This window comes from Pavona decussata, unplaced genomic scaffold (assembly GCF_977016875.1).
Source record: "Pavona decussata unplaced genomic scaffold, jaPavDecu1.1 SCAFFOLD_124, whole genome shotgun sequence".
Lineage (NCBI taxonomy): Eukaryota > Metazoa > Cnidaria > Anthozoa > Scleractinia > Agariciidae > Pavona > Pavona decussata.
In genome coordinates, this window is record NW_028145538.1 from 304209 (window position 1) to 320038 (window position 15830).

The 15830-nt window shown below is 40.7% G+C and overlaps 1 protein-coding gene and 1 non-coding gene across 3 annotated transcripts; one reads left to right on the plus strand and one right to left on the minus strand.

Moving 5' to 3' along the window:
* The first annotated feature begins 2365 nt into the window (after positions 1-2365).
* On the plus strand, positions 2366-2438 carry Trnav-aac (transfer RNA valine (anticodon AAC)). The gene has a single exon. It is a non-coding gene; the product is annotated as a tRNA-Val (tRNA).
* Positions 2439-3596: 1158 nt separating this feature from the next.
* On the minus strand, positions 3597-15454 carry LOC146469319 (uncharacterized). 2 transcript variants are annotated; one of them, XM_085123334.1, is made up of 3 exons: positions 15073-15453; positions 8924-8958; positions 3597-8176 (listed from the first exon to the last, which is right to left on the minus strand). In XM_085123334.1, exon 3 carries the CDS (start codon positions 8169-8171, stop codon positions 5640-5642), a length of 2532 nt encoding a protein of 843 aa, XP_084979460.1. In that variant the 5' UTR covers positions 8172-8176; positions 8924-8958; positions 15073-15453; the 3' UTR covers positions 3597-5639. The 2 variants fall into 2 exon arrangements, with proteins under 2 accessions (XP_084979460.1, XP_084979461.1); XM_085123335.1 differs by lacking the exon at positions 8924-8958 and having other exon boundaries at positions 15073-15454.
* Between the last annotated feature and the right edge of the window lie 376 nt (positions 15455-15830).

Sequence of the window (15830 nt, forward strand, 5' to 3'; positions counted from 1 at the left end):
TAGATTTGCCACCAGTTGCAATGCTTTGATCAACAAATAGAAACCAGCCATAGTGACATGCTTCATCAGTTTTTAAATTTATATGTGAGCCACTTGCTAGTAAAGTTCCTGTGCGAAATGCGCCTGTTACAATTAACTCGGAGTACTTGCAATTCAATGCTATGTTAGTTTAAGTCACTTGAGAGAAAGTACCGCACAGTCCTTGACTGTCTTTTTGCTTTTGCCTTACGTCCACCAACTTGCCATGAAAGGAAAAACTGGTTATACCACGTGGTCAGTGAATCCAACAATATATTCAGCCATGCGTTTAGCGTCCCACCAGTTATGGCGCTAAACCCTTTGCCAAAGTACAAAGTGTGCTTCACAGGGCAAAAAATATGACAACTTTTCTCAAATGAAACCCTGGAAGGAAATTGTTTCAATTTTCAGGAGCTTTGAATGAAAGGTCCCTGTGATTGTCATACCAAGGAAATTCAACCTTTCGTTCTTTTCTTTGAAAGGCCCCCGTTGCCTAAGAGATGCTTAATTAATTATTCGGAACAAAATCAAGAGTTTTATATGAACTCATAACCAGTTAACAAGACGCGCGCAGTACCGATTTGGCCATGCATGAGTTCATGGCTGACTCAGTTAAGTGGATTACTCCGTTGTTCTGAACTCTTGTTTCACATGAAATGTTATCACCTTACCAAAACGATTTGTTAACGTTCCTTTTTAAAGGAAACATTTTGTCTATTTTTTATCAATTTCTCGCGACATCAATATTCTACTAGGATATGATCTGAGGATAAGCTGCGTCGGTAGGGAAGTGGATTCGAATATTAGTTTTATCAACAGATCTAGAGTTGATAAGATAATCTGCAATTGGCTAGTGTGAAGAGATTCGAGTGCTGATGTTTAATTTGCCCATTGCTATAACGAAGAGCTAACTCTCGAAACATCATTACTCGACTGCCTCCCATAAGCGACCACCTATCCAAAACACTAAATTGTTGGAACCTCTCGTAAACGACCACCTCTCACAAGCGAACGCGACCACTTTTTGTGGTGACGCCATTCTAGGTATTTTAATTATAATTTTTCATTGTTTTTGACCTCTTGTAAGCGACCACTTGACACATTGTCTCTCGATCTCCATGTTCGCTGTATGTACCACGCTACTCTTAGTGAGAACTTAGCACTGCTCTTATTATGACTAGTAAAATGTATGCAATAAATTCTCTTCGAATAAGTAGACTGATGTGTCAGACCTGTTCCCGGAAAAGACCCCCTCTGTTTCAACTCTCGTAAGAGACCACCTCCCCAAAGCGACCACTAAGTCTTGGTATTTTAGGTAGTCGCTTACAGGAGGTTTGACTATAGTTGTAAATAATAGCAGTTTTCACACTATTGGACGGACGACGGACGCACATCCTTTTAGACGAACAAAGTGGCTTCTCAGATGGATAGGTCGTCTCTTAGTGTGAATACGGAGCGGACAAGACGCCCAGGCAACATTAGCGACATATTCATACAAACTGCAAGGCTGATACTACAAGAAAGAGTTGACTTTGCGAGACAACAACCCGACAGAAACCGATAAAACAGGGCTGCAACCGTGGACAGCTGTTTCGTTCTTATTGGAACTCGTCAGCACGGTGTAGCAGTTCTATATGAAACCAGCGACAGTTCTATATGAACTGGCTCTATTTTTGGCTGATTAGGTCTCTTGTAGATCCTACGTCAACTGACAGCATTATTGTTCGCGGTCCTTTGCAGTTTTCACGTCTACTTTATTTTTTGGGGCCGTAGGTCTTTACAGATCCGATATGCTGTGCCTTTTAAGCATGGTTTTATGCGTTTCAGTGTTAAGATGGTTTTGTCTATCTACATTCAGTTGACTTTGCGAGACAGGGATTCGATGCTTTGTCTGCTTTCTCCCTGAGGCACGTGATGTGGCAACGCGTGATTCGGGGAGCGGGCAGGTTCAAAGTACGAAACTTGATAGGACATGGGTTTTATTGATTTTATTTGAACTGGCTCTGTCGCTGGTTTCATATAGAACTGCTACACCGTACTGACGAGTTCCAATAAGAACGAAACAGCTGTCCACGGTTGCAGCCCTGTTTTATCGGTTTCTGTCGGGTTGTTGTCTCGCAAAGTCAACTCTTTCACGTAGTATCAGCCTTGCAGTTTGTGTTACAGTTTATTTTTGGCTGATTAGGTCTCTTGTAGATCCTACGTCAACTGACAGCATTATCGTTCGCGGTCCTTTGCAGTTTCCACGTCTATCATATTGATACAAATTGATCAATATCTTTACTGTTCAAGTGGTTTGTCGATTTCAAGTTAATTGTAGGTGAAAAAACCCAAAAAAGTCAACGTGGTTTCCGTAGTGTAGTGGTTATCACGTCCGCCTAACACGCGGAAGGTCGCCAGTTCAAGTCTGGTCGGAAACATATTGTTTGTGTGTTTCTTTTTTCTTTTTCTTTTTTTTGTATTTTCATTTTACACCAGAGGTACTTTAGAACGCTTCATTTCTCAAGTTTTGCACCACCAATGAAATCAAGAACCTCAACTTTGCATAGTTTTTCTTTTTTGAATCTGCTGCTAGATTAACAATAACTTCAGTATATGGTTTGTCGTGGGGGGGGGGGTGGGGAAAGCATGAAACCTGACTGCACTGCATTCTCATTTGTTGCATTAGTAAAGACTGGAGTCAGGGTTCATTTTTCAATCAACAAGGAACAAGACTGAAATAGCTTGAAATTAGAGGAAAATGAATTGCAGAAGTTTCGCTTCGTAATTGCTTAACCCGAGGAGGATTAAGTAACAAAAGATTTTCCAAAATATTTTTGGTTTGCTATAATCGAGAATCACAACGGTGCGTTTAATTGACAGTACATGTTAACAAGCCCTTACGCTAGCCTCCCATGTAGTCGTTTTTGGGGAGTCCTATTACCCTCCTTGTGTGGGGATCAAGTAAGGTAATCCGACTTCCCTAACGACGACTGCGTGGGAGTTCATTTCATGATATAATTCTTATGAGCTGACAGTATTTGGCAAAGATCTCGGCTTTAACTGAATTTTTTTTTATTTCAAATAAAAAAATTATGTTTGTTTTACTACCTTTTTTTTAAAGCAAAACTAAATTCCAAAGTGCGTGCACAAAACTTGACTCTATTTCTTTACTTTCCCCAGCTAATCGCGGCGGAAAAATTCTGGGGTAAACGTTTATTGGTAAAGACAACTTTCCTTCTCTTCTTTTCTACAAAATACAAAGTTGAATGTAATCAAAATTACGCCACACGGAAAGTACGTGAAAGCACTGTGCCGTACAATGATGAACGCGTTGACCTATTGAACGGAGTTAAGGGTTCGGTGCAAGTCGAGGCCAGGTTGATCACAGTATTGTCATGCTGTTTTACATTACAAGGGTACATTATCGGGGAACACCCCAGGAAAGAACATTGCTCATTTGCAAATCAAAAGTGAATTAGACCATAATTTGAAATTAGTGGAGACATTTTAGAAGCTTTCCTTTCAGTCTTAGTTGCTGCAACTAAGGAGTAAAATAATTGTCATTCATCAAGAGCAACGGACCGTGAAGTCATATCTGGATATATTGAATAATTTATTCACTTAATTTCTTCAGTACAACTGAATTACCTTCACAGAAACCAAAAAGTAACTTTGCTAAAAGAGCACGAAAATCATGCCAAAGGCTAAAATAGCTTCAAATATGATGCACATGCAGAAATTCCTCAGCGAATTATATTATACATCAATCAATTTCAAGAGTTCCCATCCCCCTCCGCCACCCTCGGGCTGATCCCCGTGCATTAGCATTAAAAAAAACAACCCGGCAAATTCCCCACAAACGGGACAAACGAGCTGGGCAAATGCCTCACGGTTCAGTTTAAAAGGGCGTTGATTTCTTCGCTTCTGGGCTTAGCGTTATTCGGATAAAAGGTTATTCACGCCAGTGCAAGTCTCGGATAAGTCGTATTTCTCAGTATTGTAGCAGTGACCGTTCATTCCTTGGATCTACCATCTTAATTATGTCCTCGATCCTAGAAGTACTTAATCAAGAATTTGTTGGTGAACCTAATCATTGAAACGAAGCGACGGTATTGTGAGGAGAGAATAACGAGGCCTTCAAATGTCCAAGGGATGGGGGGTGGGTAGACTCATGCAGGATTCCCGGGACGGACAATGTTGCAAAAATGTCCGACTAATGCCCGGGGGGAATGGGCACTGCTAGAATTGACTGATGTATTGTTTATTACAATAAGAACTCCTTTTGGCCTGTCAAGGGTGGGGAAAACCCCTCAATCTGTTACATCAGTCCCAAACCTGGATAATTTTTCTTAAAACAGAAAACAAAAAAAGCCCTTCAAGTACTCCTTGCATTTCGGCACAATAATCTAACAAAAAGAATCTCCAAGCCGTTCAAAACCTCGATTACAGGGTGAATTCTAGTGCAAACTGAACTTGTCAATAACTCAGAGTAGCTGACTCAGACGTTGGCCACAAGTTGTGTCCAGAAATCTTAAGTCTCGAAAGAGATTGGAATCACTTTGAAATCTTCGGACGAAATTCAGTATTCATTTAGTTTCGAAAGAGACTAGAATCACTTGGTAATCTTCGGATGAAACTCGATACCTTTCATACAAAACCTTAAAAATATGAGAAGTGAAAGCTGAGGTTCGGCATAATTTTTAATTGATAACGGAGAAATGGCCGAAATTATATTTTAGCTCAAAGCTAAAAAATGTCTTTTTTTAACAAAAAGTATCGTTTTGAACCGAAAATCTGCTCTGGAGATAAATGCGCTACTTCAACACCCTTATGTGTTTCTGTTGTTGATGGCCTTTCTTATCAAATTGGTCTGGCCGCGAATTCGCGTGATATTTGAGAGTTTTAGAATCGAGTTTACGGCAAACGGCAAACGTGAGATTCGCGTTTATGTTTTATAACAAGACTGCATAGATGAGAATAGTGCAAAATAATTCTGGTCTATGATGCTAACGCCAAATTACTCAATTTTACTGAGCTGAGAACTAAAAACAGCGAGCGGCAAATGTAGGATAAACATGGTCACGTGGTCATTTCTGCCGTTTGCCGTAAACGTAATTCCAAATCTCTCTATTGTGGAGAATGTCGAATCAAGACGCATCATCACATGGCTTAGTACTCTGTGGTGTGCTTGGGTTAGTATAACATCACTGCCACACTACTGCTGACTGGAAATGACCAAGTCTTCCTTGGTGTTTTCAGAGTAGACCATCGGTTGAGTTCAGGAGCCGGTTCAGCAGCTGGCAGCTCCATGGACCACTAGTGGTTGCTAAATCTCGTTTTTGGGACGGACTGTTAATTCGATTGGCTTCTATCTGAAGTAGTTTGTGACAAATACATCGTTTATCCAATATGGACGTTTGTCTTGTCAGGCACTTGATAGTGTGCGACCGCTATGCATCACTGACTGACTAAGTTCCGCTTTGGTCTGATTGACCCACAGTACTGAGGACACCACAAGAGGATCTTGCCAAAGATAAATCGCTATGACTTGACAAATTTCTTTGAACAGCGGTTATAGAGTTCTGCAAGGAAACACTGCTTTCGGTAACTGACGACGCTGGGAAAGATATGGCAACATTTCATGATTGATTGGAATGCCCACTTGGAATCGTAATTCCTTTATTTAAAATCTTCTGACCAGAGGAACCTTGGGTGCGTTCTTCATGTATAACTGAGCCATTGGCATCAACGTAAATGGGAGTCTTCGAGTCGACCATGAGTAGAGTCGCAGTTCGCTTTGGCAAGGCATTTTCTCCACCTGCTGATCGTCCCCCAAACACTTGTGGGATGACTGGTAGTTGACTAGTTTGAACAGCGATTTTAACAGCACGAGAGTTCTCGGTAGCGACTTTCGCTGATGAAGTTCTTGTTGAAGCAGTAGTTTGGGTGGTAACCCCTGAGACAGCAGTGCCGACCAAAAGTTGTTTTATTTGTGGAGAATCGTTTTTGGGACAAACCCTTCGCTGCCAGGAATCAATGATTCGCACTACTTGCTTGACGGCATCAACTTCGTCAATTTCGTCACTTTCCTCTAGGTCACTACTGTAAAGCGGCGAGCTGGAGCAAGGCTGCGTGACTGGCAAAGCACTGTTTTGCTGCGCCATTTGATTTACAGGACGTCGATGATGAGGTTTAAAGTTCTCTATTTTTTTCCCTAAACTGGGATCACAGTATCTCCATCCATGGCTCTCTTTCGCATCCTGGCTTTGTGGATGTGGCACCATCTGAACACATGTTCTAGCTTGCGGCGTCAGTTTTCTAATCGTCACCTTAGGAATCGTACCATTGTAATTCCTCCTGGTGTTGGCAGCATCCGATCTTCTGTTGGCCAAAACATCAGTGGTTAGTGGGGAGGATTCTTTGCTTGAAGCTTGTTGGCTTGCGATGTACTTCAATAACATAAGTTTATTTTGAATTCTTCTTTCGTCCTCCGGTGTATTGTAACTACTGTTACTGCCATCACTTTCAGCATTGACAGTTTCTTTGCTTAGGTTACTTTGATGTCCATTACGTTTCTGTGCTGTGGTGTTTATATGCTGTTCACTATGAACATCCACAGCTTTACTCCTTTGATATCTGGCCCAAGCATTTCTGGTTGAACTGTTCAATGTCACATTCCCAGTTTTGGGACCATACGGCGCTTTCGTCTTTGCTGCAGTTGAAGTTTGAAGTGTGTTGTTAGCAACCAGGTGGTGCCTAGGGTTTCTATTCGTCATTGAATGCGGGTCAGGATACTGCTGACCAACACGCGCCCTTTGTAGCAGAACAATTGAACTTGGCAATTGTCTGTGTTCGAGTTCATCTGTTTTCGCTTCATTCATCTTCTTTTGCAGACGCTGTCGCTCTGAGATTAGGGCATCATCACTTGCCACCCGAATGCCACCGTTTATGCCTTGATGTGCAGGGTAGACCTTATTAGCATTCAGCATTGCCCTGTTTCTCTTGTCTTGTTGTAATCTGGTAATTTTACCAGAAACCTGACGCAGATTAGAATTTGCAGGCAAAGGCTCTCCAGGTTTTCTTGTATCTGCATTAAGCGTTTGCACAAAATTGCTCCGTACTGGGGTTATAGTCACGGGAGCCTTTGAAGAGGAATACAAAGCCACCCTTTCCTGACTGGAAGGGGAACCTGCATCGCCAATTTTTGACGTCGTGTTCGCCCTTTTTGGAAGTTTGGCTAAAATCGATGATTTTCCATTACCATCGGTATGAACCAAGAATGATTCTCCTTTGTACTCGCAACACCGCACAGAAAAAACCTTATCGTTCACCACGAGAAACATGTCCTTTTGGCCATCTTTTTGCTTGAAAGTAAATAATAGCGGACAATTTTGTGTTTGCGTTGATGAGGTGGTCGGAGAATTAATCGAGGCCGGATTTGTATTTGATGCCGTACTGGCATTCACGTCAAATATGGTGATATCTTTATGTCTTTTTAAAGGGCTGTTCATTTGTTTGCCCTGATCAAGTTTTTCAAGTGGCGGTTGGGGGGAATGAGATTGTTTTTTCGCTGAAGTTAAAGTGGGCAATCGTGATGAAAGCGATTCCACACCGACAACTTTAGGATAGAAATTGTGATCAATTGCTAAACCATTGGTTGTTCCAGTGTCTGGACTCTGTACTTTCCTGAGCATTGCCAGCTTTTGGTCAATCTGAATTTGGCCCGGACTTGAAAGCACCGATATTTCCCTCTTGCGACCATGAGCAGAAGTGCGTAACGGTTGAGTGTTTCCATACTTAAGTAGCACTTCGTTCATTTCTATGTCATCCAGCACCAGTATTCTATCAGCTTGAGCCGACTGAGTCATCGTTGCACTCTCAAAGCACGATTTCCCCTGAAATGGCCAGGGAGTCTCTTCGCAACGGTTGTTGTCTAACGAATCAATGACTTCACTGACAATGTTGTGCATGCTTGCTTCACTCTGAATAAAAAGGTGTTCGTCATTCCCATTAAAGGAAAGGACATCGCTGTCTTGCTTCATGCGTTTTGAGTTGGACGTGGTTATCTCTTCCCGGTTGTCAAACGAGTGACGTTTGATGGAACCAGGCAGCGTGAATGATGTAAACATAGGCATGCCTCTTTCGTGGTCACCAGTGTTCCTTGGAGCCATCTACACTGTTAATAAAATAATGAATATCACTTTATCTATCCGTCAAAAATCTTCGAGACATAAAAGATCTTTCAAAAACTCATTAATAATCCATAAGCCCATTGACCTATCAAATGGTCGATAAAACATCACGTGCAGTGGTTTTATATCCGATAAAACCTCTTCCTTTTTAGTATGCGGTGTTTAATGTTTTTCTCGTATGCTAATTTCCAACTTTCACAAAAGCATTATAATTGTTATGAACTCTCTTCACACACGCTTTTCCAGGAATGTTTTTAAAGTCGTTCAAAAAACTCCCAGCGCATGTTTTATCGGGTCTAAAAATTTCGGCTGCGCCTCGATACAACACTGCTGCTCGTGTTTTAAACATTTTCTGAAACTTTATTATTTTTAAGAAGATTACGACATTTTTTTTATTTGTGCTGCTCGGTACTAATGCTCATGTGTTATAAATGGTACAAATATCTGTTCTGCTCTCAAACGAACTTTGTGTAATTTATGTATCTTCTTCCTTATTCTTGTTATTTACCACAATAACAATTGTAGTAAGGGGCGCAAAATTATTTAATCTAGATGTGCCCCCCTCCTAGGCTCCTACTCCTGCTCTTTAGTGATATATTCATTTACAAACTTATTGTTAACATAATGTAACTATGTGCTAAGTGTGGAGGAAATAAAAAAAAATACTCAAAAACAATGAAAAAAACTGTTCAAAGGTATTTCGTATAACTCAATTTATATTTCAGACTCACTTTCGACTTCTCTTCTTGCTGTTTGTTTCTTTGTGCTAAAGGGCGGAAGGACATAAAGTGTGAGGTGCTACACGAGTTATTTGGTTCGTTTTATTTAAATAGGATACTGGTTTTACTTTGAAGACCTTCCTGTTGTTATTGGACTGTTTGTTTCCACACCACTGTTCACATTTAATTATTCATTAATTAATCTTATTGTTCACGCTGAGTAAATCGCTAGTTCGTCTCTTCTTGGAATGGCATAATCTCTCAAAACTGTAATGGGCGAAAACTATCCTTTTTCTGAGATTTATTTTCAGTCAGTTAGACATGCATACTCGAAAAAAGGTATTCTGAGTATGCCTGGGTCATTGACTGAAAAAAATACCTCTAGAATTTATTCACCAAGCTTAAAACATAGCATCCCATTTCTTTCACATATTCTTTAACAGTCTCTTTTTTTTTGGGGGGGGGGGGAGGGGTGTCAAATTTCACTAATTCTAATTTGAAACTGTACTGAAAACATTGCACCGGCCACCGCGACAAAATCAAAGTACCCGATCCTGTAGTAAAGGATCTAATGAGCAACAAATTGTAGGACAAATAATCTAAAAAAAGAGCAAGGCTGATTTCTCTGTCAAGGAAATATATTTTTCCTGTTTGCAAGGACCAATGCGTCAAAATAATAATAACGGATCCAGTAGTTAAGGATATACTCAGCAACAAATTGGCTATTTATCTCAAGTGATCCGATAATTACTCTAATTACGACGCGCTTGCGATTATTTTATACACAGGTTGTCCACAAGGTATTTTAGTAAGACAGTGGCGTTGAATAGGTTGTCAATATCTTTCTTGTTATGCCTTTCTATTTTAATACGCCTGATGATAATTGTGGGTTGTATCGCATTTGGGGCGCATTTGGAATACGTCAGGGGCGTCCAACGAGAACTTTTGAAGCAAAATTCTTAAAATGTCGTCTCCTGTGTTCCCAGATCGTTTTGTCATATTTATAGCGTGTTTGTGCAACCTAATACAGGTTTATACAGTTTATCTGTTCGGTTGCTTCAGCTGGAAATTTAAGCTGCATGCATGCAGCAATAGGCCATTTTACAGTTGTGTGTTTAGTGACCTGGCCTTGGATTGGAAGCGAGGCTGGGGGTGATACAGACCTCACTGCTTTTCATATGTAAATGCAAACTAGTTAGCATAAGAACAGCATGATCTGCATATGAAAAGCAGTGAGGTTTGTATCAAAACAAGGTCACCCCCAGCCTCACTTCCAATTCAACGCCAGGTCACTAAGCACACAACTGTAAGATGGCCTATTGTAAGTCAGTTAGGAAACAGAATTTTACTCCCGATCGAGGTGTTGTTGGTTTTATGAAAATGTTTGCTTGGCATTTTTTGCACTGAGTTTTAATAACATACCGTATTTGTCACTTCGAAAACGAAATGAACTGGCTTTCCAGAGTTTAGAAATATCGAGATGGCATTTTGCCGAAGAAAAATTGTAGCTTTTCCTTACTACGGTAAATGCCAAATTCTGAGGCGATTTAAAGTCATACGAACAGATATTCACCAAGGTAAGGCGTTCTGTGTCTTGAAATGTCAATAAAGACAGGTCCTTTGAGATGTACAGAGTGTCTTTCATTTCCGTCCAAGAAGGAATGACCTGTACAGTCCTGATCCTGGGATTATAAAATAAATAGCTTTTTGATTGGTTAGTCTTTTTTGTATAATAAAAATTGACCGCAATTTCGATCCGCATGTTAATTGATCCATTGAATTTGTTGGCATAAATAGAACTTGCGTAGACTTGAGTTATAGAAGCTGATTTTGAAAATCTTAGCGATTTATCCACAACTAAGCACTCATGGCACCAAAAGTACCTGCCGCAAAAAGGGCGAGAATAGAGCAGGCGACGCTAAGTCGGGTGTGGCTGATGGCTCGGGCAAGAAGACGAAGCGAGGAAAGAGAAAGGAAAGCTATGCGATCTACATCTACAAGGTGTCGAAACAGGTTCACCCTGACACGGAAATCTCCAGCAAAGCCATGGGTATTATGAACTCGTTCGTCAACGTGTGAAATGCCAAAACAACAACAACAACGGCTCTTTTAGGAGCCACCAAATCTCATGAAAACAATACCCAACACTGGTCACAATGTCGTGTAAGTATTAAATAAAACGTTTATGTGAAGACACAAATAACAACAGTTTTCAAAAGTTTCAGTTTAATGCAACCAGCTCATTATAAATTCTAAATAAAGTTCCAATAGACAAATTTTCTTCTCCGGTATGGGTAACCAGTCAATTCGCCCATGCACTTGCCAACTCATCCATAACAAACTTTCACGCGCTCAAAATGTAACTTTCAAGAGATTTTCGTAGAATGGACACAAAAATAACAAACAAAAAGCAAAATGTGACTCTAGAATTTGCTACAAAGTTCCTAAAAACCAAATTTCTCTTCTGTGATTTACATGAGTAACGAGTCATTTCACCCATGTTCATGCAACCTCATCCACAACAAACTTTCACGCGCTGAAAATGTGACTTTCAAGAGATTTTCGTAGAAGAGACACAAGAAAAAAAAAAAAAAAAAGCCAAGCGTGACTCTATAAAATTGATACTAAGTTCCTATAAACAAATTTTCTTCTGAGAATGATGTATCATTCAGTAATGACACATGCGAACTCGGAAAAAGAAATTTCGATACCTTCCGATTACTAGTTCGGATGCTCTACCACTGAGCTACAGGAGACTCGTGGGAGCTAAGGCCATTAAACTAGCTTCTGTGATTTACATGGGAATTACATGGGATTTACAAACGAGAATTATAATGTTTCAGGTCATTTTCGCTTGGCCATTGCTTTTATTTATTTGGTGGCTCCTAAAGGAGCCGTTTGTTTTGTTAAACTGAGGTTTGCTAGCATTCTTGACCTTCTTTGACGCCGGTTTTCTAACGGTGGCTTTAGTTTCCTTCGTCCTCTTAACTAAGGGCTTCTTGACTTTACTGTTTTTGGTGGCTGTAGTGGTCTACTTCGTGCTGGATTTCTTCTCTTTCTCTGCAGGTTTAGCCGCTTTCTTTTCCTTCGCAGGAACTCTCTTATTCGCTGCTTTTTCGCCTTCTTTACCGACTCAGCGGCGGGCTTTTTCTTTGCCGGGAGTGCTTTCTTCGCTGTTTTCTTGTCCACGTTCTTGTTGACCTTGAAGGATCCCATAGCTCTCACGCCTTTTGTGTGAGCGAATTGACCGTTTGCCTCGCCTCATTTAAGAGCTAATTTGATGTGCTGCCGTGCTGTCTCCCACTTTGAAGTTTTCCTTGATGTACTTTTTGATGGCTTGCAACGAGGAGTCATTTCGCTTCTTCTCGGTGACAAGTGCGGCTTTCACCATTTCCGCAAATTTCGGGTGGTCGGCAGGCTTTTTAGCCCCTGTTTTCTTGGCTTTGTCTTTGTCCGACATTTTCTCAAGTTTTCGTTATTTCAAGTTCAACGATCGCTCTCACGAAACGTCATTCCATTACCGTGAAAAGTTTTCATTTCAACAAGCGGACCGCAGAGGGATCAAGATTTAACTTTCAAACTCTATTCACGCTTTGTTCCGACGTCGTTTGTGCTTGTTTGCCAGGATCAACGCCATCTAATTTTTCTAGTTTTATTACACTTAGCATCCATTTCTTCGATGGTTTTGTGTATGTAGATAACAGAGAGATTTAGAATCGCGTTTACTCTATGAGACGTGTACTGCAGCCCAATGCAATGCGAAAGGAAACGTTTGAAAACATTTTCACATCAGACTTAACTATGGTACCTTTTGTACTTAAGGAAGGAAGTCCTAACTTTTCTTTCAACTGTTATCAAGCCCGCGAAGAACATGCGAAAGCACGAAGGAAAGCAAAGCACTGTCAAGGCTTCAGCTTTCTTTATCTAGTTATAGCTGCACTTAGCGTGATCACTCGAACACTCGCTAAATCATTCGAATATCAACGAATACGTCAGGACGCGGTAAAGGAGGTAAAGGACTAGGCAAAGGTGGGGCTAAGCGTCACCGAAAAATTCGGACGTTCGACACAGACTTCAGAAAGGTTCTGTGTCAAGCCTTCCTCTCCTCTTCTTCTCCTCCTCCTCCCTCTCCTCCCTCTCCACTCCCCCAAATAAATATTAATCAAACCGCACACATGTACAATATCAAGCAAACCGTACAAACATATAAATCGAACTTTGGACAGCTGGTCAGCGGTTAAAAATGGGCTTGATCGACTTGGTCGAGGCTTGGGCATGACTTGGGCGGGTCTTGCCCCGCCCTGGTACAACTTTAGCATACAGGAGTTCACCTGATACAGCTTTGAGCAGGAATACTGTCCTAGTTGTTATGGTGCAGTTTGCACAATGGCCGAGAGCTCTCCAGGTAAATTGTCTTTCCGGCCACTAGCGTGATGTGGATCAGTGTTACAAAAATATGTCGGTGAGAAACCAACTCATTGACTCCTCACTGACTACAAATTGGGGCAATTCTTTCGCTCTTTGCGAGACTTATTAGAGCTTTCACTTGACGCAAACTTGTCTGCTGTTTGCTGAATTCCTTTCCGGGCGACTTGATGGTTTCGAAAGAACTCTGAACATTTTGTCTTCAAGACTACGCGTTTCCTATCCAACTGAAGTGCAACAGCTTGAGTTTCTGACCTTGATACGAGCGAAAAAATTGCCCCAATTTGTGGTCAGTAAGTTGGTTTCTCACCGACATATTTTTGCAACATAGATCCACATAACACAAGTGACCGTAAGGACAATTTACCTGAAGAACGCTTGGCCATTGGGCAAAGGGTAATTTTAGTTCCGACTGACTGGAACGTAACGGTAAAAGTGGAGTGCCTTCAAACATCGTCCGTTTGGTGTAGAAAATTTTCTTTTGATCCGAACGACTTTATTTGCATTTACACCGGCTGAACCAAAAAAATTTGGCTAAACGGAAAGCACCTCGCATCAGTCCATTGTTAACCGGGACAAAGCCTGAGGTTTGGGACAAGTTGCCAACAAAAAATAAACATAAAAAAATGAATAAATAAGGGGAATCAATCAATAACAATAAGTAAATAAAGCTTTGCTTTCCGGTAGACTGGTATTGTGTACCGTTAAGCCCTCTGAAAGATTTATTGAAATGACCTTTGACTCTTTTCTCGCCAGCATGAAATGAAAGAAACCCGAGAAACATTTTAGGTGTATGTTCCGACAAAACTTATCGCGTTGACAACAAATCTGCACAAACCCATACAGTCTAATGTCTATGCCTTTACTATTTGAAGGATCTTTGTACAAAATGTATCAAATATCAACGGTGATTTGACATATCGATGACAATCGATAGGAATCGTCATATTTTATCATGCTAGGCAAAAATAGTGCTTATGACGTTCACGATAAAGTCATTGCCTAATCATCTGGGTGACCTCAAGCTATGTGTCACAACTTGTATTGTTGAGGGGGTTTAACGCGACGTGCAATCGGCGACAATTGTATAGCAGTTTAAGGTTGGGTGCTACATCATCCAGATTTTTATTTTTAGAGCGGAAAGGAAAGAAGACAATCTGATCGTTTCCACATCGATTATCGGACTCGAGCAATGACAGTGAGAACGCAGGATCCAAACCATTGACTATAATGGATTCGACGATGACAAAAAAAAAACAATTTAATGTCAATACTTGTGACAAGTATTGTTCTTGACTGGATATTGCAAGAATCATAGGATGCTCATCGGAAATTTTGAATTAGACCCAAGTGTGGCCCAAGTTGTTTTTTTTTTTTAACCCCTAAAAGAGACCATTTTAAAACACAGACAAATAAAAAATACAGTGAGTTTTCGCGTGAAACCCTAAACGAAACCTTCCCGGCTAAATGAAATGGCGTTTTGCCCAGAACACCCTAAGTACTGTGAGACCAATATCCGAAATTTACACCTTTAAGCGAGACGACAAGCATCCCGCCCCTTTCATATGAGAGTTCCCCCCCGCCCCCACTCCCGCCCCCTCCCCCGCCCCCCGGATTTATCGTTCCCAACCAAATCCCGGTTTCTTTATTAATGGTATTTCTTCAGCTGGCCTTAATCAAAATTGTGATAATTAACAATCGAATAATTGTATCAGCCATATCAAAGAACTACTTACCGTGGCCTTTTGCTGCTCCTTCAACAATTGTGGAATTCCTTTCGGCTGTTCCGTCCGCTGAATGTTTTTGCATAGAATAACCTCAGCAAATGCCGGGAAATATTACACGCGGTAAAGGTCTTGTTTTAAAGAAAAGTGTTACCTAGTCACTGCCTAGTCTTCAAGACCTTGATCTCACTTAAAAAAGGCGACGCGTGTCATGGAAAATAAATTTATAATATCATCTTAGCTGCCAGTAACACATGTGACAACTAGTTATTGTTTACTCGTGCAAGTCTCGTGTAAGACGTCATTACTGAACACGTCCTGTTCAAGTGTATCCATTTTATTTTCATCCTCAAACAGAGGAAGGTTAAATAACGAAACCGACTCTCCGAAATAATGTTAGCTTGCGAAACCAGAGGGCGTGTAAAGAAAAAAAACATGCCGTAAGCGGCAAGCATGGAACTTTCGATCGGACTTTAGACTGGAACATCGGATGTTGGATGTGCCGGTCGAGGCTTGGCTGATCACTACATGATCATGTTTTTTTTTTGTTTGTCTGTCTGTTTGTTTGGTTTTTTTTTTTTTTTTTTTTTTGGTTTTTTTATAATTACAAAGGTATTCTATAGGGGAAGAGTTCATTTGTCAGTTAATAGTAAACAAGACAGTAACTTGAAATAAGAGAAGAAGGAATTTTAGAAGTCTTCGCTTCGTAATCGCTTAAACTGAAGAAGGTTAAGAAAAAAAAACAGAAAAGACTGAACGTTTCTTCAATA